General features: G+C 34.9%; 1 protein-coding gene across 1 annotated transcript in view; it reads left to right on the top strand.

Moving 5' to 3' along the window:
* LOC141429095 (lactoperoxidase) overlaps positions 1-27,676 on the top strand; it is a 113,300-nt gene that overhangs the window by 36,050 nt on the left and 49,574 nt on the right. The window contains exons 2-3 of the mRNA XM_074089289.1: positions 23,729-23,884; positions 25,905-26,062. Of these exons, the coding sequence (XP_073945390.1) occupies positions 23,729-23,884; positions 25,905-26,062 (314 nt within the window). The remainder of the gene's footprint in view (positions 1-23,728; positions 23,885-25,904; positions 26,063-27,676) is intronic.

Genomic DNA, 27,676 nt, shown 5'->3' with positions numbered 1-27,676 from the left:
TAGCCTAAAACGCATATCGACACCTCCTAAGTATACTGGTACAAGTGCATAATCATAATTTACAGGAGAGCTGTTAAAAGGTTCCAAACCTGTAACTTTCTCATTTGATGACATAACTTTTTCAAATTTTGCATGGCTCAAGAAATATTTGCTTTCTACCTGTATATCATCGAATTTGAATTTTTTTATAGTTTGAGAAAATTGCAGATACACTACTATACGCGTATTTTTACATCTTGTAGTTGTGCGTATTACTGAGCTAATTACCACTTGCTCCAGTATACGGCGTAATGCGTGATTACTGATCTAATGATATTTTTATATTGTATATGAATTTTTAGATGAAATACTTATATGGCTTGCAATGAACAATAAAACAGATGCTCTTTTACCTTCATCTATTGATTTATAAACGTTTTATCACTTGCATCATTATACGCTAACATTAGCATGCCACTTGTACCAATATACCGCTAGTAATGTTTTAACGTGCTATACAAATACCGAAATATACCTTTATAAAAAACCTCACTTGAAATATAAATGGTTTTATTAAGAAAAGTAATTGTATTAAGTGCTTTAAATTATGGAAGCACATTCAATGGATTCGTATTCCTGTTCAAATGTGTACTCGTATTTATTGTGAAGGGTTCCTCAGTGATACATATATCGCATCGCACCCATTTGTATCCACATAACGGTTTAGCTTTTTGTGCCTCTTCAGGGTTCCGTACCCAAAGGGTATAAACGGAAACCCTACTACTTTATACTACTTCGCTGTCCATCCGTCTGTCCCAGGCTGTATCTCATGAACCATGATAGTTAGACAGTTTGAAATTTTCACAGATTATGTATAACTGTAGTCGATATAATATATATATATATATATATATAACAAAAATAGATCAGAATAAATACTTTAGGGGCCCCCATACAACAATGTATTTTTTTGCCATTTTTTTGCTAATCCTAATGAAGTTGTATAGATGGTACGGAATACTTCGTGCGCGAGTCTGATTGGCACTTTGCTTAAGACAAGCTTTGACATGAATATTGAGTCAAAGTCAAAATATCTTTTATTCAATTTAGATTGTAACAAGCACTTATGAATGTCAAAAAATTTACCACGGTTCGTAAAAACCTCCGTTGAGAAGAGTCTGGCAATAAACTAGGTATATTTTGTAAACAGATTTACAGTCATATTTTAGTGATATTATACATCACAAGTATTTAACACAAGTATTTACAGGTGGTAGGACCTGGTGCAAGGTCCGCCCGGATTGCTACCACCATCTTGCTCGCTATCCTGCCGTGAAGCAGCAAGTGCTTGCACTGTTGTGTTTCGGCTGAGAGTAAGACAGCCGGCGAAATAACTGGCACTTGAGGTATTCCATCTTAGGCTCTAGGTTGGCAACACATCTGCAATACCCTGGTGTTGCAGTTGTCTATGGGCGGTGGTGATCTCTTACCATCAGGAGACCCACTTGCTCGTTTGCCATCCCGTCGAATAAACAAAAAAAAAAAAAAAAACAACTACATATTAAAAGTTCTCAATTCGCTATTTGGAGTAAGCATCGCCAATGCGGATCGGAATTATTTCAAATTTCCCTATCCATGATATAATCATTAATTTTAATAATACGCCTTATATATTAATGACTTCTTGACAATAGATTTAAATTTTGTGTCTGTTTCTGAGTCTTGGGAAACTTCTATAACTTCATACGGTTTACCCGTTTTCGCCATATACATAGCCAGGTACCATTTCTTAGGTGTGTATAAAAAAATGTGTATAGGGTGTTATTAAAAACCTGTACTATACTTTAAACCACATTAGGGCTACTAATTACTAATATGATACAAGTAGAAAATACTGGTGATTCGAGAAAAAAAAGTTTGTATGAAGTGGAGTCGCAAGAAGACTTTCTAATTTCGATGTTTTTCCCACTTATTCGTTTAGTAATCAGTAGCCCTAATATGGGTTACAGTATAGTACAGGATTTTTTTTATCACCTGTAGGTATATTGAAATTTACTGTTCTCATTTTAATTACGCATGCATGCCTTCGCCTTCTTTTTGGGGATGCTCAACTACCAAATGCAATGTAATACTGCAATGTTATATTTCTAGCACGCGTACATGTAGGTATAGCCGAGGAAACTGAATCACGTACTGGTACTGGGGTGGAACCGTTGTACTACCAATGTTATGTTGACCATCCCATACATTTGCCAAAGAAATCATAGCGAAATAGATCACGAAAAGTTTCACATTGGATTTAGTTTCCATGACTGTCTATGAGAAATACGGCTATTGTTGGTCTTGCCAAACCAAAACCTGTTTTTTTTAATATATACTATCAAATTATGTGCTCGTAGAACAGTTTTAACGGTCCGCACGCAGCGACGGCTAGCGCGTACACTGAGGCAAACTGCCAGTTACACTCGACTTCCCCGGCCCCGCGACAATATCGGTGCCGCGTATAGTGGTGCATGTGGTTGCCTCAGTATACGTTGTACCGATTAGCAAAACGGTGTTAGATGCATTCATATACGTCACTTTATTTAAAAACTTAGGATATCCGTCCAAATTTTTTGTGGTAGGTAAATAAGAAACATTAATCACAAAATTGCAAAAACTAAAAATCTTGAAATTTGTCACTTGTACCAGTATACGTAGGAGGTATTGATATTTTATAATAAACTTGTGGGTACCTAGTAACCGTGCCTTTCTTGAATAATATAACAATGTACGAGCAGCAGACAGGCACTTTGTCAGTACATACCTAGAATAAGCGAGTTAAGTATTTGCATCGCATTTCAGATATTTGCGGGCCACAAACTATTAAACACAAGGTGCAGCAAGTAGGGCTATGGGAGTTAATAAATCAAAAGTAAATTGATACGGAAGTCCTCTTGCAGAAGTGGCGATGAATCAAAATCCTCTTGCAAAGATCCAATTCCTATTTTTTGAAACAAGTGTTGGAGTGGCAAGCTTCTGGGACTAGAAAATCAGGCCGACTTCAAACCACGTTAGGACAATCTGTTGAAAACGAAATATGCTAAATAGATTCCAACTGGCGGGGCCTTTAAGACACAACACTGGGCTCATGGCCCCTACTGTGCGCTCTCTGTGCCTGCTAAGGCACTCACAAGTAGGGACGCTGCTGTGGTTTGAATAAACCAAAAACCTTCTTTAAAATTCATTAGGGATTTATTTCATTTAAATATTCTGTAGCAAAAAATTGCCTAGATGCAAATATCATGCTATTACTTTAGCAATAGATACGTTTTCAATCTAATCAATTCTAATCAATCACTGCTCTTTTTAAAAATCATTGATCAAAAAATAACAATAATAGTCCGGATGTGGTACATACATTAAAGGTCACATCACGAGCGTAGTATTACGAGTATTACGTTAGGAAGTGGTTCGCGGCCAATCAACCTATCGAAACCATCGGTTCATTATCTTGTAATGAGACGGTAATAAAAACTTTGTAACAAAAGAACGGAAGCTTCCAATAAGCTCTAGTGGCACCGCCTTATAATTAAATAGAATGTAATTGAATACTATAGGTAGAGTCATTCACGATGACTCGTGCCGTGGTTCTTATTACAATGTCATTAATGTCTTATTTTGACAAAATCACGCGTCTTCTTGGATGGCACTAGGTAGGTGTAGTGGGCTGGATTTGCAGTTTTTATACTCAGGTATTTGTTTGCCTTTGTTATAAACAAGTAAAATTATAACCGCCTATCTATATAGGCATCTGAATTTTTTTAGTGTTTATTGCTATAAATGGCCGTCCGTTAAAAATATATTATAATCATTTAAAATTTAATTAAGTTAAAAATCAGAGATCCCTATAAGAAAAACGCGTTGCTGTCGGATTTTTACTTCAATCGTTAATGGCAATTGTACCTACCGTGATATTGGTGGAGGCCTATGTCCAACAGTGGACGTCCAACTGCTGATATGATGATTATGAATATGATTGGTGTAAGTAGTACGGAATTCTTTGTGAGTGAATCTTACTTACTTTACTAGGTAGTTGATTTTTTGACCTTTGACATAGACCAACAAAGGCAGAAGATGGGGATAAACATAAATAGACGAAAATCGTCAACTCTTCGTCTCAATGCCTTAACTTTTTTACCCAAATTAAAGTAAAGGTCTATTTGAAAAGTTGTCTTTAAAAGCTGCTTGTGCATTAATAAGTTGTAAAATTATTAAAGTCATAAAAATTAATTGCTTATAATAATAATTCTCATGGCCTCGGAGTTATGAGTCTTTAGCCAAAGTATGAACGTCTTTGGTAACCTCAAGAGTTAAAGAAAGCTGTTAAATTATCGCCGAGTAATTTAATTTTCGTGATCAACGGTTGTTGATTACTTGCATAATAGTGTTTTTATTTTATATTCCTACGTAGGTAAACTTACTTTAAGATAAGAATGCGACTTTATTATGATTGTTTGTAGGTAACTTGTTATTGGTAGGTATTATTAGGTATCTGTCGATAATCATGCAATAAGAGCAATCACAGGAGCTTGTTATTAATCCTTCTTAAATATCGACCCTGAGCTTATCGGCTTAACGACGTGATAGCAAAGTGGTTAGAGAACCTGACAACGTAATTTGAGATCAAGGATTCGATCCCTGATCGAAAAATACGAACGACAATTCAACAAAAATGACTACTTAGGGTGAAGTCACGTAATTTCTGCTGCATTCGGTTTTATACAAAAGTCCAGTTCGTGCCACACGGCTACTTAAAATGAGTTGTGCACATTGTATGAAACGAAAATTGACAAGATTTCATATTTCTAAGACTATAATTTGATTCGTTCTCTGTATTCTGTTTGGAAAGAGAAAGACGCTGATATTTTTAAAATTTCTACGATTATTAATTAATTTGTTACAATTTTTTTAAGATGTGCTTATTCTAAAAGGGCATAACTCCAAAACTACCACACAATAGATCCGTTACTTTTGTCTAGTCTCTATTTAAAAAAAAGATCACGTAAATCTGACGTACATGTTGTCAAAATTATGACAGCTCCTTTTTCTGGTGAAAAAGGCAAAGGAAACACATCTATTCCGTGGTAGTGTTGGCAAATTCAGATATATTTTCCCATGTTTAGGAGGCAAAACTCTTTCGAGTTTTGTATGTGTCCATATTATGTGGCCAAAGTTTATAAATTGTTAAAAGGTAGCGGGTGAGCGAAGAAATTATTTTAGTTCATTAGTAATTTCACGTAAAACTAATATATGAACCATAAAAAATCATATTCTTAATTTCAGGTCGTGTATAATGGCCTTTATCGTGGATATTTGACGTTTTTTATTGAAAAAAAAATTGTCGTTTTGTAGGCCTAAGCCTGCAACGGTATATTTTGAAGCCTATTTTAAGGAACACAACATAAACTTTACATAGCATGATTGAGAAAATTCAACTGCTGGTCTTAATTTACGTGAGCAAAGCCGCGAGAAATGACTAGCAATTCAATAGAGTATCAACGTTGACACTCCGTTTAGTTGCATAGTATTATAAATAAAATACAACGTTTACTGATCACGCGGTCATTGTGCCGTGGGAGAGTAATTGCCGTACAATGTAGTTGTGATCGTAGCTCGTTAGTAAATACCTTAGGTATTTATAGGTATTTACTTCGTTTCCTGGTCTGTTATAGAGAAATTGTTTGCAAATTGTTGCAGGCGGGTGAGCAATAGTTGAGCGCACGTGGTTTGCGTTAAGCCACAGTTATGCCTAAGATTAATTGTTAAGTCACAACTGTTTAATTTAAAAGTTCACCTTTAAATATATGTTTGCTCCTTTTAAAAAAAAGCTTGTAATAAATACATTTAGACGACCAGATGGCCTAGTGGTTAGAGAACCTGACTACGAAGCTTGAGGGCCCGCCCGGGTTCGATTCCCGTGTCGGGGCAGATATTTGTATGAAAAATACTCATAGATATTATTCTCGGGTCTTGGGTGTTACATATGTATTTAAGTATGTATCTATCTATATGATTATATTTATCCGTTGCTTAGTACCCATAACACAAGCTTTGCTAAGCTTAATTTGGGACTAGGTCAATTGGTGTGAATTGTAACTAAACCATCATCATTCCAGCCTATTTACGTCCCACTGCTGGGCACAGGCCTCCTCTCAGAATCCCAGGCCCAGTGCGGATTGGGAACTTCACACATACAATTGAATTACTTCACAGGTGTGTGCAGGTTTCCTCGCGATGTTTTCCTTCGTCGTAAAGCTCGTGGTAAATTTCAAATGTAATTTCGCACATGAATTTACGTGCGGGCCGGGTTTGCACCCACGAATCTCTGCTTGAGAGGCGATAGGTCAAACCACTAGGCCTAACTAAACCATGACATTAATTTAATTAATAAACTAAAATTCAGCCTTTGCTAACTTTCTAACAAAATATAATTGCCACCAATGTACAGCAAAGTAAATTGCCAAGTAATAATCAAAGTTATCTGTCGGCTGTCATCTACACTTACGTTACGTTACAGAAATACGTTACTTTAACCTCCCTTCAAAAAAGCTTGGCTCCCGGTAACACACTGTACAATTTTATTTTCAAAACATATAGTGAAAAAACAACTGTTCCTAAACGAAACTAATGGCTTACACGTTACACCTTACATTTTGCAGTTAATTATCAGTAGGTAAGGTAAACGTCCGAGTGCTCGACGGCACCCTGCTGTCATCTCTATTCCTAATGACATAAGATTAAAGATGCCAACTATTGGTACAGTGACGAGCACTCGTACATTTACCTTATTATGTTAATAAAAAAATAGTCATCGAAATCGGTCTACTCTACAATCAACTATACTCAATATGTACTTTACCAAGTGCAACGAGGTTTTAGCGGAGAAGTAAGATGAGTTGTAGTTCAATATGCATGTTCGAATCCCTTCAAAGCAACGCTTGAATCAATCAATTAGACATATTGAGAACCTTCTTTTTTTAAATCTGTTAAATAGGTCTTCACACGAAGCCGCCGCAGTAGCATTGTAAGGCGTTAGGTAACCGTTTTTCCCCGCGTTGCCGCAACCTCGTTGCCACACCGTCTCTCCACCATGTTAATCGCTAAGCTGGCTTATTTGGCCAATATTGGCGGGATAACGAATTCGATTTGGCTTTGGTCACGTGATTGTGTTCGAAATCGAATTGTTTGCGCTCATTTGGATAATGTCAGTGGAATGTTGAGTGCGTTGTTATTTGTGATTGCTTCTTGAATTGTGAAATCTATTTATTTATTTTTTAATTTTGTGACATTTAATTTGAAAACTAAATGAGGGCTACAGCATAGATGTCGCTAGTGTCGCTGCTTAAGTGACTAAATAAGAAAACAAACAAGCTGAGATATGTGGTGCATAGGAGAAATTCGTGTCTGTATCACTGTCCAGTGGTGGTGTAGTGGTATAGCACGTGGCACGGAATGCCGAGGAACTGGGTGCGATTCCCAGCACTGGTCTTATTTCTCTGGTTTTTTTCAGTTTGTATTTTCGATATGGGTTTTACGGGATGACCGTAAAAGTAACAAAAAATTTGGAATTGAAATAAAATACAAAAAGATTCCAAAAACCAATCTTAATTTGAAAATTGACAATAGGCTTAATAAGTAGCATATAATATGCAATGTATGTAGTGTGTACCTAAACCTATTATACATTTCATGTGACAGCCACCGGAGCGGGGCCGGCCAAAAAGGAGATGGCGGGTAAATTCGTAGCGTTCTGATCCGAATTAACAAATAAAGTTACAGTTTAAAACGCTAAAAAACAAACTTTAGTGGTAACTTATTAATTGTTTCATCATTAGAGCGTGAAAATTACCTTTGGTCAATAAACATCCTAAAACCATTCTAACAAGCCCAAACAGGTTACGTCGTTCTGTCTGGGAGTTCCAGACAGAACGACAACTCTAGCATCAGACCTTGTGGGTGGGTACCATCCTTAGTCAAAATACACCCTAAGATTCTAAGTAGCCCCCAACAAGTCTTAGGTTACGTTGGTCTGCGTTAGAATTCCAGTCAGTCCATAAGATCAGCTTTATGTATTTATTGGACTGTCAGAACTACGCACAATTGACAAGTTTCGTATAAAAGTTGGATGAAAAACAAGTTGAAAGATTCCTACAAGATACAGAGGTATAAATGAATCTAATATAAGCGTGTTAAAATTTTGCGAAAAAAGAGACGAATTAATAGAAAAATAGAAGGTTCCGCAGTAGGACACCTATTTAATTGAGTAAATGAATATAAAATAAAGTATTTTCAGGGATTTACTCGCAAATAGGTAGGTAAGGTAAAAAAATAAAAAATAAATGTACCTACGAATGAATGAATAGATTTAAGCTTGCCAATTTATTTTAAATATTATAAAAATCTTGTTTACCTACGAGTTTTCATGAATATTTGGTTACTGAGATTAAAAATAAAAATTAACTTCAACACGCTTTTAAAATAATCTCTTATTGAAGTGCCCTTCAAAACCCATGCACTTCGTGCTCTTCAAAAGGTCGTTGACATTTAATGATATACTTAACGTTATTACAATCTAGATTTTAAAATTACCTGCATTAAAAACTACCTGTACAAAATACGAACCTATAAAATAAGTATATGTTTATACCTAACTGGATATAAAGGTCAAAGATTTAAGAACATAGTCTTAAATTATTAAAAAATGTACTTATTGCTTCTAAGACAATTACAATCTTGACAGAGAGCTCGAGTTCATTAGCTCAGGATTGGTAGCAACTTGGCAAATCTTCATTCTTTTGAAAATGCAATGCCGTGCCTGGTTTTAGAATAGGACAGGCCCATCTCTTCCCTCATCATCATCATCATCAGCCTACAGCAGTCCACTGCTGGACATAGGCCTCCTCCATAGCGCGCCACAACACTGTCTTCAGCCCCTCGCATCCATCTGCTCTTCTCTAAGGTGTAGTAAAAGGCGACTAAGTGATCTGATGTCAGAGGTCAGTGTGCAGCAGCGCTCTCTACTGCCAACTATTGATTCCAGACTCCGGTACTGCGGTTTTGCTGTAGTTTAAAAGGCAAAGAATAACTATAGGTCAAGGATATTCATTCATGAGGCATCATGGAACCACTTCACAGTAAACGTCATAGTGACATCGCATTAATTAATGAAAATCGTAATGACTTTTCCTTTAAAAAGGTTCCATGGTGGCTCATTAATTAAAGTCCTTGACCGTACACTATAGACTATATATCTAGAGGACTATAGTCTATAGTCCTATAGAAATTCGTCATGAAGGTTCACGAAATCAGTACCAAAAATCTCTATTCTAGGAGGCCTATGGGACGTATATAGGCATAGATGATGAATTGGTGATGAACCAAAACAAAATAAATCAGATATTAGTGAAACCATAATCTGGAACGATTCTAACTGCATTTGAAGGTGAAACAATAAGTTGTTACTTAATGATCGATTAGTTAGGCGTCTCGTCATACGTTTATGTGACACACTTGCCCCACAGACCCGCATCATTGCGTCAGCGCGCGCGCAGCTACGCGGAAGTCGCCTGTCGTGCGAAAAAGGTCGCTGAGAATTTAGTGAATGAAATTACCATCAGCCTGTATACACTTTACTACTGGCTACATGGTCTCCTCTAATATTATGTACTGTAGTTGAATAAAAACAAATTGTTGTTATTTTTAATTGGGTAGTTCTACGAGCATTTCAACCGCTATCAGTTTCCTGTCGCTTATACTGAAGAAAATTTTCATGTTCAATTAAATGTCAGGTAGAATGGATTTTATAAACGACTCTGTTCGCGTAGAAGTATGGAAAATAGTTTACGTCCTATTCTTAGACCTACCTTTGCTTCGGAGGAGTTTGGTTACAAACACTGTGACACGAGTGCCCTTAGTGTAAGTTTTCGGTTACAAAATAGGTACGTCTCGATCGCGTTCGCGTTAAAGTCTCACTTTTGCGATGTTCGTGTTTCCATGCAAATTGAGATTTTAACGCGAACGCGATCGAGACGTATTTTGTAACCGAAAACTTACACTAAGGGTAGAGAATGCTATATATTAAAAGAAGAAGAAGATATGGTGTGCATGCGGTACAATTGCAATTCATTAAAATTTCTTGCTTACGGTTATGAACATGAAACTACCGTGAGACTCACTCATATTCAAAATCAAAAATCTAAATATCTTTATTTCATATTTATAAGTAAGTAGATTTACAGTACCTGGGGCGTCCCCTTAGTCTAAAAAGCCTGTGTCGGGTTGGGCTCCGCTCCTCCAACAATTTTTAACGCCTGATACTTATGTCTAGATATTGAAATGAAATGAAAAGTTTTTATTGATGCAGAAACATTGTAACATAAAATACAGTGTCAGCGGACCCCAAACTAGGCAGTGCCTGTATCTTGGGCGCCCTGGCGAGTTGGTAAGATATTTTACTCGCAATAGTACTCGTAACTATTCAATATAGAGAGTAACAAATAAGTCTCGTCTCGTACACATATTAGGTCATCTATCCTATGTGTGTGTGTTTGTGTGTCACCGTGCAAGAATATCGATTAAGCATCATAAAATAATAATTATTAACTAAATGCCCCTGGGGCATTATACCACAGGGGAAGGTAAAGCTGGCAGCTTCCTCGCACAACGTATCAGCGAGGAAAAATGCTGCCAGCATCTTTGGGTCCATGCCGCGGGGATTACGATTTCATTTTTTTAGCACACAAATATAGGTAGAAAACATAAAACTTTTACCGAAACTAATGTATAAACTATTATTTTAAAGGTTTCTTTACGTTTTAGAGGGTTGGATTTCAATCACTATCGAATTTTCCCTTTCTGTGAACTCCGCCAAAACATGTAACAAAAAGCAACTACATATAGCAAAAAGATCTTCATCAGAAAAAGAACAACATGCACCTAATCTGACGCGTCGGTTAAATTTATAACCAAAGCCTGTTTGTTTGTTAATGAGTAATTCTACAGGCACTCCTTGAAAAACGTAATATCATAACAAGTTGAAATTTATAAAATAAAAAAACTTGGCGTGTTTACACCAATAAAAACACGTTTTGAATATTATTTTGATTGGCACTTAACATCGGCTTATAACAAATACCATACAAATGCGAAAAAAATGTTTTTCGCGGTTTTTGTTTGGTAACATGAAACTGCAAAACTCAAATTAATATACTAAAGAGCAAAAATATAACTTTAAATAAATGAGCAGTTTGTAAGGAGCATTCCATACAAAATGGTATTTTATGAATGCTGGTCATCTATATAAATAAAAATGAACCGTAAAATTTATTGCTAAGGACAAAACTCGGGAACGCCTGGTCCGATTTCGCTAATTCTTTTTTTGTTGTGTTCGTTACTGTCAGGAGAAGGTTTTTATGGAAGAAAAAATACAACGGGGGCGAAGCCGCGGGCAACAGCTAAATGTAAATAAAATGAAGATAGGTGTGCGATTAATAAAATAACATTAATAAAAACATAAAGAATGCAAGTGAATAAGATTAATCTACGAACTTTATCAGAAAAAAATATATATAAAGCGGTTCTGACTCTAGCTTTGTACAAGTTTATCTGCTTATTAGAATTAGAAATGAGGAAATTCTAAGCGGCACCACAAACATAGACACAGACCGAGATGAGTTGCGAAATAAATGTAGTTTTAATAAAGAGGTAAACTTTGCTTTTTTGCATCTAGAAGCAATCTCGAAAACTATCGAACTGATAAAAAAAACACTAAAAAACCGGCCAAGGCGTATTGGACACTCCCGAAATAGGGTTCCGTAGCCATTACGTAAAAATTAAGTAATATTTTTCTAAGGATTTCGTATTTTATACGGAATCTTCCATAGTTTAGGTATATTTTATACCATAGGCTGCTATTTACTCTTAAACTACTAATAATTCTGAAGCAAACTTAACCGTTATAGCTTTCCTTGAAAGTTTTATAAACTTATTACTACCATCCTGAATTTTTTCAAATTTTTCACCTACCGGTTTAGATTTTAATGAATATTTGCACTTTAAAGTTGACTATTTCGCAAACAAATCGATGAATCAAAAATCGTCTTAGCAACCCCATAATGTTTTTAAAAGACCTATCCAACGATACTCCACACTATAAGGCTTGGATGAGAAAAAAAATCACCCCCACTTTACGTCTATGGGAGGTACCCATAAAATTTTTTTTTTTTTGTTTTTTATTGTACCATTTTGTCGGCATAGTTTACATATATATCCGTGCAAAACAACAGCTTTCTAGCATTGATATTCCCTGAGCAAAGCCGCGGACGGACGGACAGACAGACAGACATGGCGAAACTATAAGGGTTCCGTTTTTGCCATTTTGGCTCCGGAACCCCAAAAAGATACTGCTTGAAAAGGAAACGTAATTAAGTATGCTACGAGGTGTCTTTGCATGGTAACACCGGAAATCTGTTACACATGCAATGTCACACAATTAATCAAACGCTGCCACCAGTGCAGTGTACTTATCTTACTTCCTACTATAATATTATAAATCCGAAAGTTTGTAAGCGTGTGTGCGCACGTGTGCAAGTGTTTGAGTGTGTGTATACCTAGTGCCATCCACGAAGACGCGTGATTTTATCAAATTAGGCATTAATGACATTGTGATAAGAATCACGGTACGCGTCATCGTGAATGACTCTACCATACTCCTTTACGTTGAAACGACTGGACTGATTTGAAAAAATTTGGAATGTATAGAGCTGTACATCTATAATTACACATCGGTTACTTTTTATCCCGATATTCCCACGGAATCCACATTAAATTCTTCACTTTAACAGCTGAGTCTTGAGACATAAAATTTCAACAACGAAATTGATAACACTCGATGTAATTTTTAGGAAATTCCATAGATATTTAGTAAAATTCCGGAATTTAAATTTCACGGCCAGACCTAGCGAACCGCGGGTAAATACTGGTACATAATGAAAACAAGCAAAAAAAAAATAATAAAAAATATGCAAATTGAAGTGGCAATGGGCCACATCGCTCGAAGAACAGATAACCGTTGGGGGAGAAAAGTCCTCGAGTGGCGACCACGAACCGGAAGACGAAGCGTTGGCAGGCCTCCCACCAGGTGGACTGACGACATCGTGAGAGTAGCGGGAAACCGGTGGATGCAAGTGGCGAGTTGTCGTTCATTGTGGCGTTCTAAGGGGGAGGCCTTTGTCCAGCAGTGGACGTCTTCCGGCTGATGATGATGAATGAAAACAAGGCAATTCACCATGTAACCATTGTGACTGCTAATAGCAAGTATAGCAACGTCTTAGGGTCTCCCCACATCTATCGACACGGAATTGGCTTAAGCCAACGAAAAAACGCTTTATGTCCACGCAATAAGAGCGAAAAGGACGTCCTCCCGTCGCTAAACATCGTTTCGCGTCGGCCGAGCCGATCGACATCTTTTTCGCTCTTATTGCGTGGACATAAAGAGTTTTTTATCGGTCGATTGGTTTGGGGAGACCCTTACATACCATACCGCATCCATAGTTCACTATTGAAGAAGCGTTCAGGATGTTATTGAGCCTCAAGCTAAAGGTCGCCCGGTGTCCGGCTCGTGAGGTCACACATGCTTTGTTACTAAATGGTAACGCTAGGCGCGTTTGTACTGCATCCGCGTTTAAATGTAATAAAAAAGTGCAAAAACACGGCGAAGTTACTATAGCATTTAAGTTCATTGATGGATTCTAGTTACACAATTGCAAAAAAAAACGTGTATAAAAAAAACATGCAGATTAGTTAAAAAGATCTTATATCAATGACATTAAATATAAAATCTCACATGACCAAATATTTTAGATGTATTTTTATATTGATAGATGTTTGAATGAGACAAATTGGCGGCAATTGTTTTTAGTTGCGATAGTTAGTTTTGCAAGTCTTTATTTGCTTTTTTCATAATTGCCTTTTGGAAAACTCTCGAGGGAGAATATAAAAAACGTTATTAGAGCTTTAGAAAATTAAGCATCTTTTTTAGGATTGGTTCAGATTATTCCGTCTTACGGCCTGAATTTGGTAACTTATTTGTTCAACGTATCTATGGATCAACGTGATGTTAATCTTGCCTCATTATTTTTTTATTACAACAAAACAATGTATGTATAATCAGATAAAACACTGTCTCGTGTTATAATTTATAATCATAAATATTTATTGAGTTGTAAGCACTATCGATTGATTAAAGGATGGCCTCGTAATTTAAAACCATAAATGCCTATTAATTATAATCATTGTAAATATAAAAACAAATATGCCAATAAAATTAATGATACCATCTTTGAACGTTGTTTAAATAAAAATATTGCTACAAACACACTCATAGAACTCTTTTATATAGGATAGTTAATTTTTAGGGTTCCGTACCCGAAGGGTGACAAACAAAACCGTATTATTGCCGCTTCACTGCCCGTCTGTCTGTCTCTCTATCACAGGGCTTTGTCTCAAGACCCGTAATAGATAGACCACTGAAGTTAACATGTAGGTAATATGTATTTCTATTGCCGCTATGACAACAAACATTAAAAATACATTAAGTCAAAAACTAACGGGCTTCCCTATACAAAAAACGTATTATTTTCGTTCCACCTTTATAACTTTTACATATTGTTATACAAATCTCATATTCAGAATGACCTAAAATATACTGCAACTAATGAAAATTGGTCAAGCGTGAGCCGACCTCAGGAAGAAAATGAAAATTTGTTATTTGTCTATTATCGATTGTAATGATTTTTTAGAGATTTACGGAACCCTCGGTGCGCAGGTCTAACTGGTATTAGGCTGGTTTTTAGGGTTCCGGAGCCAAAATGGCAAAAACGGAACCCTTATAGTTTCGCCATGTCTGTCTGTCTGTCTGTCCGTCCGTCCGCGGCTTTGCTCAGGGACTATCAATGCTAGAAAGCTGTAATTTTGCACGGATATATATGTAAACTATGCCGACAAAATGGTACAATAAAAAACTAAAAAAAAAATTTTTTTGTGTATCTCCCATAGACGTAAAGTGGGGGTTATTTTTTTTCTCATCCAACCTTGTAGTGTGAGGTATCGTTGGATAGATCTAAAATCATTAGGGGGTTGCTAAAACAATTTTTCGATTCAGTGATTTGTGTGCAAAATATTCAACTTTAAAGTGCAAATTTTCATTAAAATCGAGCGTCCCCCCTCCCTCTAAAATCTCAACCGGTGGGTGGAAAGTTTTGAAAAAATTCAGAATGGTATATCAAACTTTCAAGGAAAACTATAAGGGCTAAGTTTGCTAAAGAATTATTCGTAGTTTAAGAGTAAATAGCAGCCTAAGGTATAAAATATACCTAAACTTGGAAGATTCCGTATAAAATACGAAATCCTTAGAAAATTATTACTTACTTTTTTCGTGATGGCTACGGAACCCTATTTTGGGCGTGTCCGACACGCTCTTGGCCGGTTTTTTTGTGTATCTGGACCAAATAATTTGATGTATTTATTAATAATTTAATTAAAAGTGAGATTAAAGTGGTTTCACTTTAAAAAAATACCTAAATTGCCTCAATGTTTCAAATTATGTCAAGTTCAAACCGACGATCTTAATTGACATTGCGTATTGCGTACTCGTATTTGCAATACGGAAGACATCAACGCGCCATATTTTTTTCATTACATACTCGTGTACAGTAAATTATATTTCCAAAAATTTACGTTTATATTTGTGACTCCTTCGCGTAGGTACATATTTTGATGAAATTTAGTATGCGCATAGCTGCATATCTGAAATCACATGAACTGTTTTTTATTCTGATAAATTTAATATTCCCAAGGGATGAGTATACATAAAATTCGTAAATTTCAAACGCTAGGTATATAGTTATATATTATAGTACGTTGTTGTATTTTTTAAAACGAGTCCGTTCTTAGTACTCAAACTAATTCAGTCACCTATTGCTTAATTTCCAGCCTCTACAACAATGTTCTATTATTTGGCACGGTCTTCATTCACGTTGCATAAAATCCAACGTGAATGAAGACCAAGATGTAATTTTTGGGAATTCCCACGGAAAGTTTTGCAGAATCCTTAAAGATAAATAAAGCTATGATTTACAATTGCAAAGCTGCGGGTAAAACCTAGTAACTAATAAATTCACAGTTGGATAAGGAACTTATATTTATTTGATTTCGTAATAAGAACTACATAGTATCCGGTTGAATAACCTTAAATCTGCATTTTCTGAAATCCCTAAGATTACTTACACATGATTAAGTATTACAAAGCAACAAAAAAGGCAATCCTCATAGCTATGACTCAAGATCCGGTTATTTACCTTACTATTAAGAGTCATCAAACAAAAAGTTATCTATCATTATTACCTATTACGTAACTATTATTGAAATCTTTAAATATTAACCCCATTGTTTATCCTTGTCTATTCTTGTATAACTGAAAAAGACAAAATACAAAGCCTGCTAAGTATACTTAATGTAAGGCTTTATTCGGTGAATGCGTAACTCAGTAACGTTCTGAATACAAATGATTTATGACTCCATTCAATCGATAACCTACATTTTTATAGCCATTTCGTCACAAGTTTTTGTGTCTATTTAGTTTAAGTTGTGAGTAAACAAATGATGAAACATAATTCACGGTATTTTGTTACGGATGTTTCTATATTTTACGTTTTTGTGGAATTTTTAAACTGTTAGAACCTGTGCTGAAATTTATTTAATCGGAATAATTATATAAATGACTATATTCTCTGTCAGAAAAAGGGCATAATGAGGGTTTCCTGTCAGGTAAAATATCCATAGATATAACTGTCGAAGTGACATAGGGTATATAATATTTCAATATGGCGTCTGCGAAAAAAAATATGGCGAACGAATAAAAAAATATATTTTGTATTGTAACAATATGGGAATCAAATGAAAGCTAATAATTAGCCCATTCTAAATATATATGGGTTATAATACTTTTAATCCACTATTTTCACAGAAATATCAAAAAAGTATAAAATAAAAAACATTAAATTAAACAAATCAAAAAACCCGACTGCCTTAAAAACTAAAAGGAAGAAAATAAGTCTAGTAGGTCTATAACTCTGTCAAGAAGCTCATTAAAGGTTCATCAGTCGGGACCCATTCAAATCGTAACCAGCTCAAAAAATATTGGTAATGGGTCCCGACTGTTGAACCTTAAATGAGCTTCTTGACAGAGTTCTAGACCAATAGACTTATTTTCTTCCTTATAGTTTTTAAGGCAGTCGGGTTTTTTGATTTTTTATATATAACTAATTAGCTATGAGTGTTTTGTGTTAAAAATTACTAGCGTCGTAAAATGTAGGAATCCCATTGTTTTTACTTAATTTAAACATCTATCAGACGAACCTTTTATTGCGTGATTCAAAAGTTCACACGTAAATACTGTCAACGAAATTATTTTTAAATTGCTTAATTTAGTTGTAATTGCCACCATTCAAACTTCAATCATCTTTAACATCGCGTGATGACATTCAGTATAAAAGTTAGTAATGTTTACTTGGTTTATGTGATTTTACGAATAATAACTCTTTAGGTTATTGCGTCGTGAATAATCAGTTGGTTGTACAAAATCCACAAAAAAATATTTGACACGTACTCAATGAACATGTACTGGCATAAACTAGTGGCAAATATTTTTTTCTTTCTTCTTCCTTTCAAAATTTCAGGTAAAATAAACCTTTAAATAAAATTTTACCCAGTGTCCGTAAGACCGATGAAACAATGTGTAGCATAAATATTATTTTAATCTTTTGTATAATTTATGAATCATTTTCTTTCTTTCATAAAAACAAACCCAAGTGATCAATTTTAAAATTTTTCTAATTCATTAATTAATAGCGGTCACAATTAAGTCACACTTACGTGGAGCCACAGATTTATTTTTTGATAATTTTTATTTTGAAAATAAATTTGAACAGAAATTCTTTGTCACTCTACTAATTTTGTTATCTATGAGCTTATAACCTTTTTAAAAAGTATTGCTTAACCTTCTGATTATACTAAGTTATCATTGTCAAAGTCGTGAACATTAACGTTAAATCTATTCTAGGGAATTCCTCTTAGATATCAACTTCACTTCAATAATGAATGTAGAATTCACTCGAATTTCACTTGCCATACCAACGTTTGCCATAAAATATATAGAACCGTGCTGTTTTCAGGATTTTTTTAAATATCATGTTTAAGAATGCAGTAGGTTAGATTAGGTTAGTTTAATATAAACTCTGAAGAAATGACTATTACAGAAATAAATTACTTATGGCTAATGAAAATTTTAGAAAACGATACATTCAGGCAAATGAAATTCGGGCAAACGATAGAGAACCAGGATGACCATGTATCTGGTAGTTATTGGTTTTAATAAGATAGTTAATTATTATTAATTAAACAATGAGGCAAAAAATGTGCTAATTGCTTTAAGACCTCGCCTGTTTAATTAAATTTTTGCTGGTTATTAATATTTTTAACTCCTGATCACCGATATTAAAAATCATTGTGATTGTAGGTGCATCTATATTCTGCAATATAGTATAGACTTTATTTACACGTCTTAGTGACGCTTTAATTAAAGTTGAATGAATTGCCCGCAAAACGCGCCATAATATGAGGTAAATGCTTATTAATAAATAGGTGTAGGAAAAAATCTGCGTTAGTTGCAATCACTGATTATTGAATTCCCAGAAGATGACTACAAACGTCCACGTAAACAGAATGTCACAACATCAGGTCAAGGTTCGAAATTTAAATTTATGATTGGTTCAGCTGATTAAAAAGTTTTCCGTGTAACTTGCGTATATGATAAAATCGATTTAATTTATGATTGTGTAAGTTTCTATTTAAATTTGACAAGCTATTTATCTTTGTTTCAATCGCTACGCACAACTTTATCATTTGGAATTTAAGCTAGCTTTTGGCCGATGGCATTCTTCTCTGCCATTAGAAGTTTATCTTCAAGCATTAAAGTTGCAGCTTGCAACAATTCTTGAAAATGTGTACTTTTTTTACAATATTTTGGTTTTAAGTTGTGCAAAATAAGTGACAAGAACATTTTAAAATACAGTTTAATTCACCTCTACAATTTACAGTATTTTATACATACTTAGATCTTATTCTTAGTACACGTGAGAGACGAAAAGGAAATGTGATAAATTTAAATGCTAAAACCAATAATAAAGTGTGGTGCCGCCGTCACAGTCATTGAGCTCAAACATCACCTCTGACTTCAGTACTCTGTGCCAATCAACGTGACTAGTTTTCGTAACACTTTAAAACAATAGGTGTTAGTTATCACATATTTCATGCGTCGTGAGAATTTGTTTTAACTAGAAGAAGTTTGGGAAAAATAATTGTTACAACTAAATATAACACAACGATATTAAACTAACAGATCAGAGGGGAGCGAGAACTTCTTAATTTCAAACTTTCAGTGTTTGTTTCTAAATACCGGGATACTATTTTGCAGGTTGCATTGTACCTCTACTATTTGTAGTCAAGTATTGGTAAATGAAGCATTTTGAAACGAACTCAAATGACAGGATACTAGTTCATGTGTAGCCTTTTGTGTACTTAGTCCATTGCTTTTACCACTTCATCCATACATTGGATGATCTGACGTAGCGACAGCGCCTCGAAGTCTCCTGGTACAGGGTATCCGTCGCCAAGGAGTCTTATTCATACTCAGGTCATCATATCATATTCACACATAATGTGTTCCATTTGTTTTAATATTTAACACCGATTGTACAGTCACTTGCATTGATAGCTGTTACAGCAGTGCGTACAAAAATATCTAAAATGGCACATCCTACCGGCCCTAGAATTAGCGTCATATCAAATATTCATGCACATTTTTTGTGTCATATATTGGCGCAAGTTGCATCTACACTTGCATCAGCAAAAGTGTTCATACTGCAGAAAACATAAAAAGAAGTATCCATTACCATGTCAGTCGGCCTTAACACGAAGCCTTAATGAACAGTGAAGAAACTTAAAACCGCTTGCACATACGCGTGGCCCTTTATTGTTTAAACTCATCCACCAAAGTGATTTCGTAGTTTCGCCACTGACCTTGTCCAATATACTCCATGAGCTTAGTTTAGTATTCAGTGTCTGCGGTCACGTAAACACTTTCGCTCTTATGTCAAAACGGCGAAGGCTAATTTTTCGATTGCGTTTCTGACATTGAAACTTCCATTTGTGATTGGGTTATTGTTATCTGTATGACAGTATGATATCTTGACCCTTGAAACGTCAGGTATTGAGTTCAAGATGCCATACTTACTAATTAATATAATAATAGCAAAATTCCTTGTTATCTTAATTGAGTTACTATGCTATTAAGTTCTTATTTTTCATTGCAGTTAATTGAAACATTTAAAATCTTTTTTTTTTTCAGGTCAATATCCTAACATATTATTTTATTTACTTAGATACTATTTATGTCTGATAGCCTAGCCTAGTGTTAGTGGATAGGAAATGTCTTATTTATTATTCTAAATTATTTAATGTTTGACTTCAAGCTTTCGTTACCAAGCCTACAAAAATTAAAAAAAAAATTAGTTAACAAAACACATTTTTTTTTATTCCTATTTACTTTTTTTATAAATGTGTGAGAGTTTTAAAATAATAAGAAAAACTTCAATCATTGAAATAATCTTTAAAGTATTGTTTTACTAAGTTAATTTTTTTTTGCTTTCATGTCGCTATGTTGTTTCACAAAACCGTATGACTTTAAAGTCCTTGAAATGACAAACTTTTCACAATCTCTATTAAGACAGAATCGACATTGCATTTTAATTATAAACGGTCAGACAAAATATTCCACTTACCTACATCAAAAGTTGTATAATAATCAGAACCAGACCTGCGTTGAAAAGCATAGAAGTTTAAGCCTCATTTAGACTATGCGAGAACTTGCATGCACATTACATTGCGGCATTTGTATAATCAACTGAATTCATTGTCCCTCAATAGTCTGCGATGTAATGCAACTTGTATGCAAGTTCTAATGTGGTCTAAGTGGGGCTTAAGTGTTTTACCATTTATAATAACAGTTCCTATATCAGAACAACCTAACCAACATAGAAAATTTAAATTAAATTCTTTTTCTTATAATACTTTAAATACCCCCGACATTGTCATTTGAAAACTCAATGTCTCATAAATGGCCGAAGAAAGCATTAAAATCGGTCCATCTGTTTGGAAGCTATGTTGCCACAGACCATCGCAGTCAGACACACACACATAGCGGTCAAACTTCTGTCACTTTTTGCATAGAGGGTTAAAAAAACAATACGGCTGATTGTTTTATTAACTTGTAAGTGAAATGTTCTTTGATGTTTTAAACTGATGCACATTATATTGAAACTTAGGGTCGTAAATGAAATTCTTGGTCGCTCATACCATGCAATAATTTTCTTGCATTACTTAATTTAAATTAATTTTAATGATAGTCCTACCTACTCACAGAGATCACCATTCAAACGACTTATGAAAGGAGGTATTCAACGTGATGTATTTGACATAATGTATGATTATGTTAGCTTTTTCTACAATGACATAAGTCAAGTAGAAAGTAGATATTGGAGCGAGTGGTGTCATGTGTATAAATGAAATTGTGGTGGCCATGTGGCTGCATTTAACTTGTGGTTGGCGTCACTTCCTAGATCATACTCGTAGGAAATAAATTATTCTAATTTATTTCATTCATATATACATAATAAAAAATACCTTCATTTTTAATTTAGTTTACAAAGCATAAAAAATTAAATGTATACTGTAATTTAAGTAAAAAAAAACTACATTTGTAATTGAATTAACAACTTCTGCGGCTTTTAATTTAATTACGCTCTTCTTATACCTGCTAGTTGATATGCAACAAGTTTTGATATTGCTTCAGTAATCCATTCCACCTTTAATCGCTATAAAATAATAAATAAACCATTTAAACATATGCAAACGGCGGTAGTAAAATATTTTTATTTTACATTCTTGTTTTCAAATGAATTCTTTCTCAAAAATAAAAACGAGTGTTTCCTAACACCTGGTTACTTATGACGAATAACTAAAAAAACACCTAAACAAGAAATTGTATACAATAATCACTAATTAATGTTCCATATTTAATAACCCAACGTGCTCTTTACTCGTAGTAATAACGCAAAGAAAATTAAAAACTTTTAAACTCGCTCTAAAGTTCTTTTTTTAATTTATAAAAGTTTAAAGCTTACAGTGTTGCCAGCCAGAACTGTCACTTCCTGAATGGAACCAGTTATAGAGTGGTATTCATCTTGACATATGAAGGCAGTTTGTTAGCTTCGGACACAGCACACTGAACATACAGTTCTCTTAAAGAATAGTCAAATGATTAAAGGAAAAAGTTTGTCAATAGTTCATATTAAAACGAGAAAGTATTTCTACAGATATATTTTTAGAAAAAGAATACAATTATTATTTTCAAAATTTGATGTGTTTTGATATTTGTTAATAGCAAGTTTTACAAATGTAGCTAAATAATCCATTCTTTCGTTTATTTATTCATTAGCCGGCAACGGTCAAGTTGTCAAAGAAGCGTTGTGGAGCCTTTTCACATTATTAAACTATTTTGGTAGGTATATAATTTTTTTCACGTTCACTTACTGCTTGTGTTATGTCAACTGTGATCCAAGTTATTGTTTCTGCCATATGTCGTCGAAAAGATATCCGTATCTTTTTGCTTTCCATTCAGAAAATAATGGCTTGCGTTTTCGAATACATATCAAATGATAAGACATCATCATTTGTCAAAAAATAAGTACACTAACACATCATGTGTTCCAGCTTATTTAGTTGAAACTTGTTTTGGATCTGAGAAAATAATTAAAAGTAAAAAATTTCGTCATTGTGAACCCGGCTTTAAAATTCACATAAACAGAGTATGATGTCAAAACGACGACAGTGCCTTTAATTTAAAATTATTTTATTTCAAAAATCAAATGTAATATGGTACAATTTTCACGATTTGTATTTATAATTGGTACCTACTTTCTTATTTTTAATAAAGATATGATTTAAAATAAAATTACCTTCTGCTAGATTACAACTTAAAATACTTTAAATTAAAAAATAACTAAAACTACACAACCAATACAAGAACTCTTCCGCGGCTTCGACGTTGTGCGAGGCTGTCAACTCTTTTCTTTCTTTCTTTCTTTCAACTATTTGGTTACCAATAGAGATTTACTACTACGAGGAATACTGGTCGGTTTAAAATTTGTTTACCTATTTAAAATCAAATTACAATACAAACTATTTTTTTACTACCCGAGCTAAAAATGAAACAAACAACCTACCTACTTACTTATAAGGAAAACACGTCGTTGACGTCGTCGATAGACGTCACTGGCATGGACACCAAAACGCACGCCACATTACCCCTCTATTTGCCTATCCCACCCATCCTTTACGCGAGATAACCGCCAGCTCTAGAGTCCCCCGAGCTCGGTTTTGCGTCCCCAAAACTAGGCAACGGTTGCTCTTGCCATCACATTTGCTAAGCATCTAAAGTCATCTGTCTATTTTTGTTTTGGTCTGCCATCACTAAGGACCGATTCTAAAGTTACAACACGAGTTTATTTGCAATAACATTTCTTTGTTACAGATTAAGACGAAGTCTCCTCTTGCTATTAGCAGTGTCTAGCACACTAGCCCAGAGCAAGCCAGAAGACAGTCTACAAGCCGTCCCCAGTGACCTAAAGCGCGCTGTGAGCGAAGCATTAGCATTGGAACGGCGGTATTTACTGGGAGCTAATGACGGGTAAGTATTTCCTGCCACAGCATTAATCTGACTTGCTATTAGTCAATTCAAAATCTTTAATCTATAAATTGAAATCGCTGTAAGAACTACCAACGGCTTGAGTGAAAATTAGCGTTGGCAATATCCTATTTGTTAGGCAGCAGACTTAATCGATAGGCAGCTAGCTGTACTAGCTTAAATCTGGACTACAGGCTAGCTTATTGTATGAATAAGCTGTAAGGTATGTTAGGGGATATGAAAGCCAACCAAATCCTTTAAGTTTTTTATCCATCAATGTCTATCTTCTTTGTGTCTTCAATTCTTTGTTATTTCTTCCAGGCAGGCCACATTTTTGTGACTTTCAGCGATCACCCAAAATTAAAACTACCCACTGTTACGTTGACAATGTTAGTATTATTAATAAGTATTAATTTAGCGCAAATGTGATAAATATTTTAAAAAATCCTACGTTACAAATATTTTAAGTTACTTTTGACCTTCCTCCGGTAAAGATTTTGATGCGCGGCGTGCATAGATTAAAGAACCGTGAGCAACAGGGCAAGAAGCTTGTACTTAGAACTGTTTTAACAAAAAATGATGTGTTATGTAGATAAGCATAAACAGACAGTTTAACACTTCATATTTCAGTCCTAGTTAGAGCAGCGTGACGATTATAGTTCAGCGCACTCTTAAATCCGATTGCATTTTTTTGATTCAATTAAGCAAAGTTTGCTCGCCTTTGTTGTTTTTACGGGCTTTGTTGAAAATGTAGATACGGTAATTGCGATTTAAATACGCCAGCTTTGGGTTCGAGTGTTTATTTTATTTCATTTACGTGGGCACATTTTTTGTTGACATAGTAGAAGATTCTGTTGAAGTTTCCAAGTTATCTACTTAGTACATACTTGTATTACTTAGAAATACAGGACGTCTAAAAAAATAATCGAATATTTTATCAAATTGACGCGTTTGAAACGTTCGACTTATGAGCCTTTTATTTATATTAAACTAAAAGCTATGCTCGATATATATCCATATTCTTCGAGGTTGAACTAACGAAAGAGATGTTACATATTTTTCACAGTAAACCCAACCTAAATCAACTTGAAAGCAAAAATTTGCTGTGGAGCAAATTCCGTGAAAATAGGACCATTATTTGCTTGTTTGAAATAATAGAATTTGCACCTTGAGCACAGATTATATACAAGTGCTTTGTGTTGAGAATATGAATCATCAGTGGACGCGTTAGTATTTTGTTAGCTTTAATTGATTTAATTTTAACAAAAGAAGAAGTTGGTTTTAGATCATATTTAATTAATTTAATCAGGCGTTACTTCCATATCAATCCATACTTACTTACTAATATTATAAATGTGAAAGTGTGTGTGTTTGATTGCATGTTTGTCCGTCTTTTACGTCGAAACGGAGCAACGCATCGACGTGATTTTTAGCATTGATATACTTTATGGGCCAGAGATTGACATAGGTTACTTTTTATCCCGGAAAAATGCACAGTTCCCGAGGGAACAGCGCGCAATAACCGAATTCCAGGCGAACGAAGCCGCGGGCAAAAAGCTAGTAAACTATAAACAACTACTTTGTTCACCCACTACCAACAAAGCAGTGAGGGTGATCAAAGTAAGTATACAATGTTCATTTATTTTAGACTACTTAGCTGTTGCCTGCGACTTCATCCGGGTAGAATTCGTTTATCCACTATCCCCCGGGATAATTTATTAAGGGCAACTCATAGCCTAGCAATTCGAATATTTAAAAATAAAGATTAGCTAGGTACATCATATAATTCAATTGTAAAATTTGTAATGAAATGAACATATATATTTTTTGAACTATGCAATTTTCTTGGAAAATTCTATCCTATGTCCTTCCCTATGTGTATACCGAATTTCATCCAAATCGGTTCCACGGTTTAGACGTGAAAAAGTAACAAACAAATAAACAGACTTAGAAACTTTCTCATTTATAACATTAGTGGGAGTACGAATATTCTGTAACTTGACATATTTGTTTTTCTTTACAGTTTTAACTGCTCGTCAGCGGAGGACGAGGTCAGCAGAACCCCATGTCCTCCCAGCAAGTACCGGAGTGCTAGCGGGGAGTGTAACAACGTGCGCCACCGGCCGTGGGGTCGGAGAGGCGATGTCTTCCTGAGGCTGCTGCCGCCTCTATACGCTGATGGTGAGTGGCCGCAAGAGTTCTCTCTTACTACCTTGTTAAGGGCTTGTACACAAAACTGTGAATCGACGCGATGCGAATTTTCAACGCTGAAACCTGCGACATTTCGTGCGGCAAGATAGAATAGCTTTCTACGGGTGAAACAGTTTTTTTAAATCAAGACTAACTAGTTTTTAAGTTAATCCATTTCAAACAAAAACACAATCGAGCATTTTCTCTTTATAATATTAATTCTTTGCTATGGAACTCCGCAAATAACACCTGTATCAATCAATTACATGGCTGTTATTAAAATAGTTTACCAAGTCCATCGATGGTTGCAAAACAATAATGAAGAGCAACCGATCAATTGAACGATTAATTTAATTTCCGCCTATGATAGCTGTAGACAACAAAGTATTCGTCGCGAATCGGTTAAATAAAAACGAGTAGTAACATATCATTAGGTACTACTTTAAAGTTTTAAAGCAATTTTTTACATAGTAAGTATTCTTTACGTATAGTAAAACTAGCTTTTGCCCGGGGCTTCGCCCGCGTGGAGTTCGGTTATCGCACGCCATTCCCTCAGAAACTGTGCACTTTTCCGGGATAATAAGTAGCCTATGTCACTCTCTAGCCCATAAACTATCTCTATGCCAAAAATCACGTCGATCCGTCGCTCCGTTTCGACGAGAAAGACGGACAAACATACAAACTCACAAACACACACACACTTTCGCATTTATAATATTATAAGTATGGATAAAGGCATGGCACTTCCCCCTGTCTAAATAATTTTGGGGTACAGGTAGGTGGTGAAAAGTGTGAAGCACCTTTGATTCTACACCTTCTTTATTGTTTACTAATATTTTGATCTGTATAGATTGTATAGTGTAGTAGAAAAGAATTCTGTATGTCGGCCATATTGTTTTAGTAACCGGAAAACATTAATTCTTCACAACTAGTTATGTATCAGGAATAGTTTTTCTTTACCTACCAGTGCAACTAATGCTTCTTGACTTGGTTATGTAGGTACGGGAAACAGGGGTCTTCTTTACAATTACTAAATTTAGTGTGTGTTAAATTTCACATTTACTTACGAAATCTTAGTATCGTAAATGTGGAGTGCTTTATTTGACTACAAGTTGTCGTTATAACTATTTGTCGTAATTACTATGTTTAAAAATAAGTTGGTATGAACGTGAGCGACCAAGCTTTGCTTGGGGTAAAACTCAAAAACGCGTTTTTCTCGAGATAAGATCAAGCTAGATCAGATGTTTGCTTGCCTCGAAAACCTCCACATAGCAGTTTTCATCCGTTTAGAGCTGTTTCCGAGATCCACGAAATAAATAAAAATACAAGAATTTCTCATTTAAAGTACCTATACTCGTATAAGATATTTGATAAATTTAAAAAATCAAAAACCCGACTGCCTTAAAAACTAAAAGGAAGAAAAGAAGAATATTGTATAGCCTATGTCACTCTGACAGTTATGACGAATCCAATGACACCTCATATGTTAAAATCCGTCCATCCGTTTAGGCTGCAGCGAGGACAAAAGAAATGGACTACTTCGGGCAGTCGGGTAAAAATAAAAGAATTATGAAATTGTAGAATGTTAAAACTTGGTAAACAGAA

Source organism: Choristoneura fumiferana, chromosome 6, assembly GCF_025370935.1.
Source record: "Choristoneura fumiferana chromosome 6, NRCan_CFum_1, whole genome shotgun sequence".
Taxonomy (NCBI): Eukaryota; Metazoa; Arthropoda; class Insecta; order Lepidoptera; family Tortricidae; genus Choristoneura; species Choristoneura fumiferana.
The sequence above is the reverse complement of the archived record's forward strand: the minus strand, read 5'-3'. Positions and strand labels throughout refer to the sequence as shown.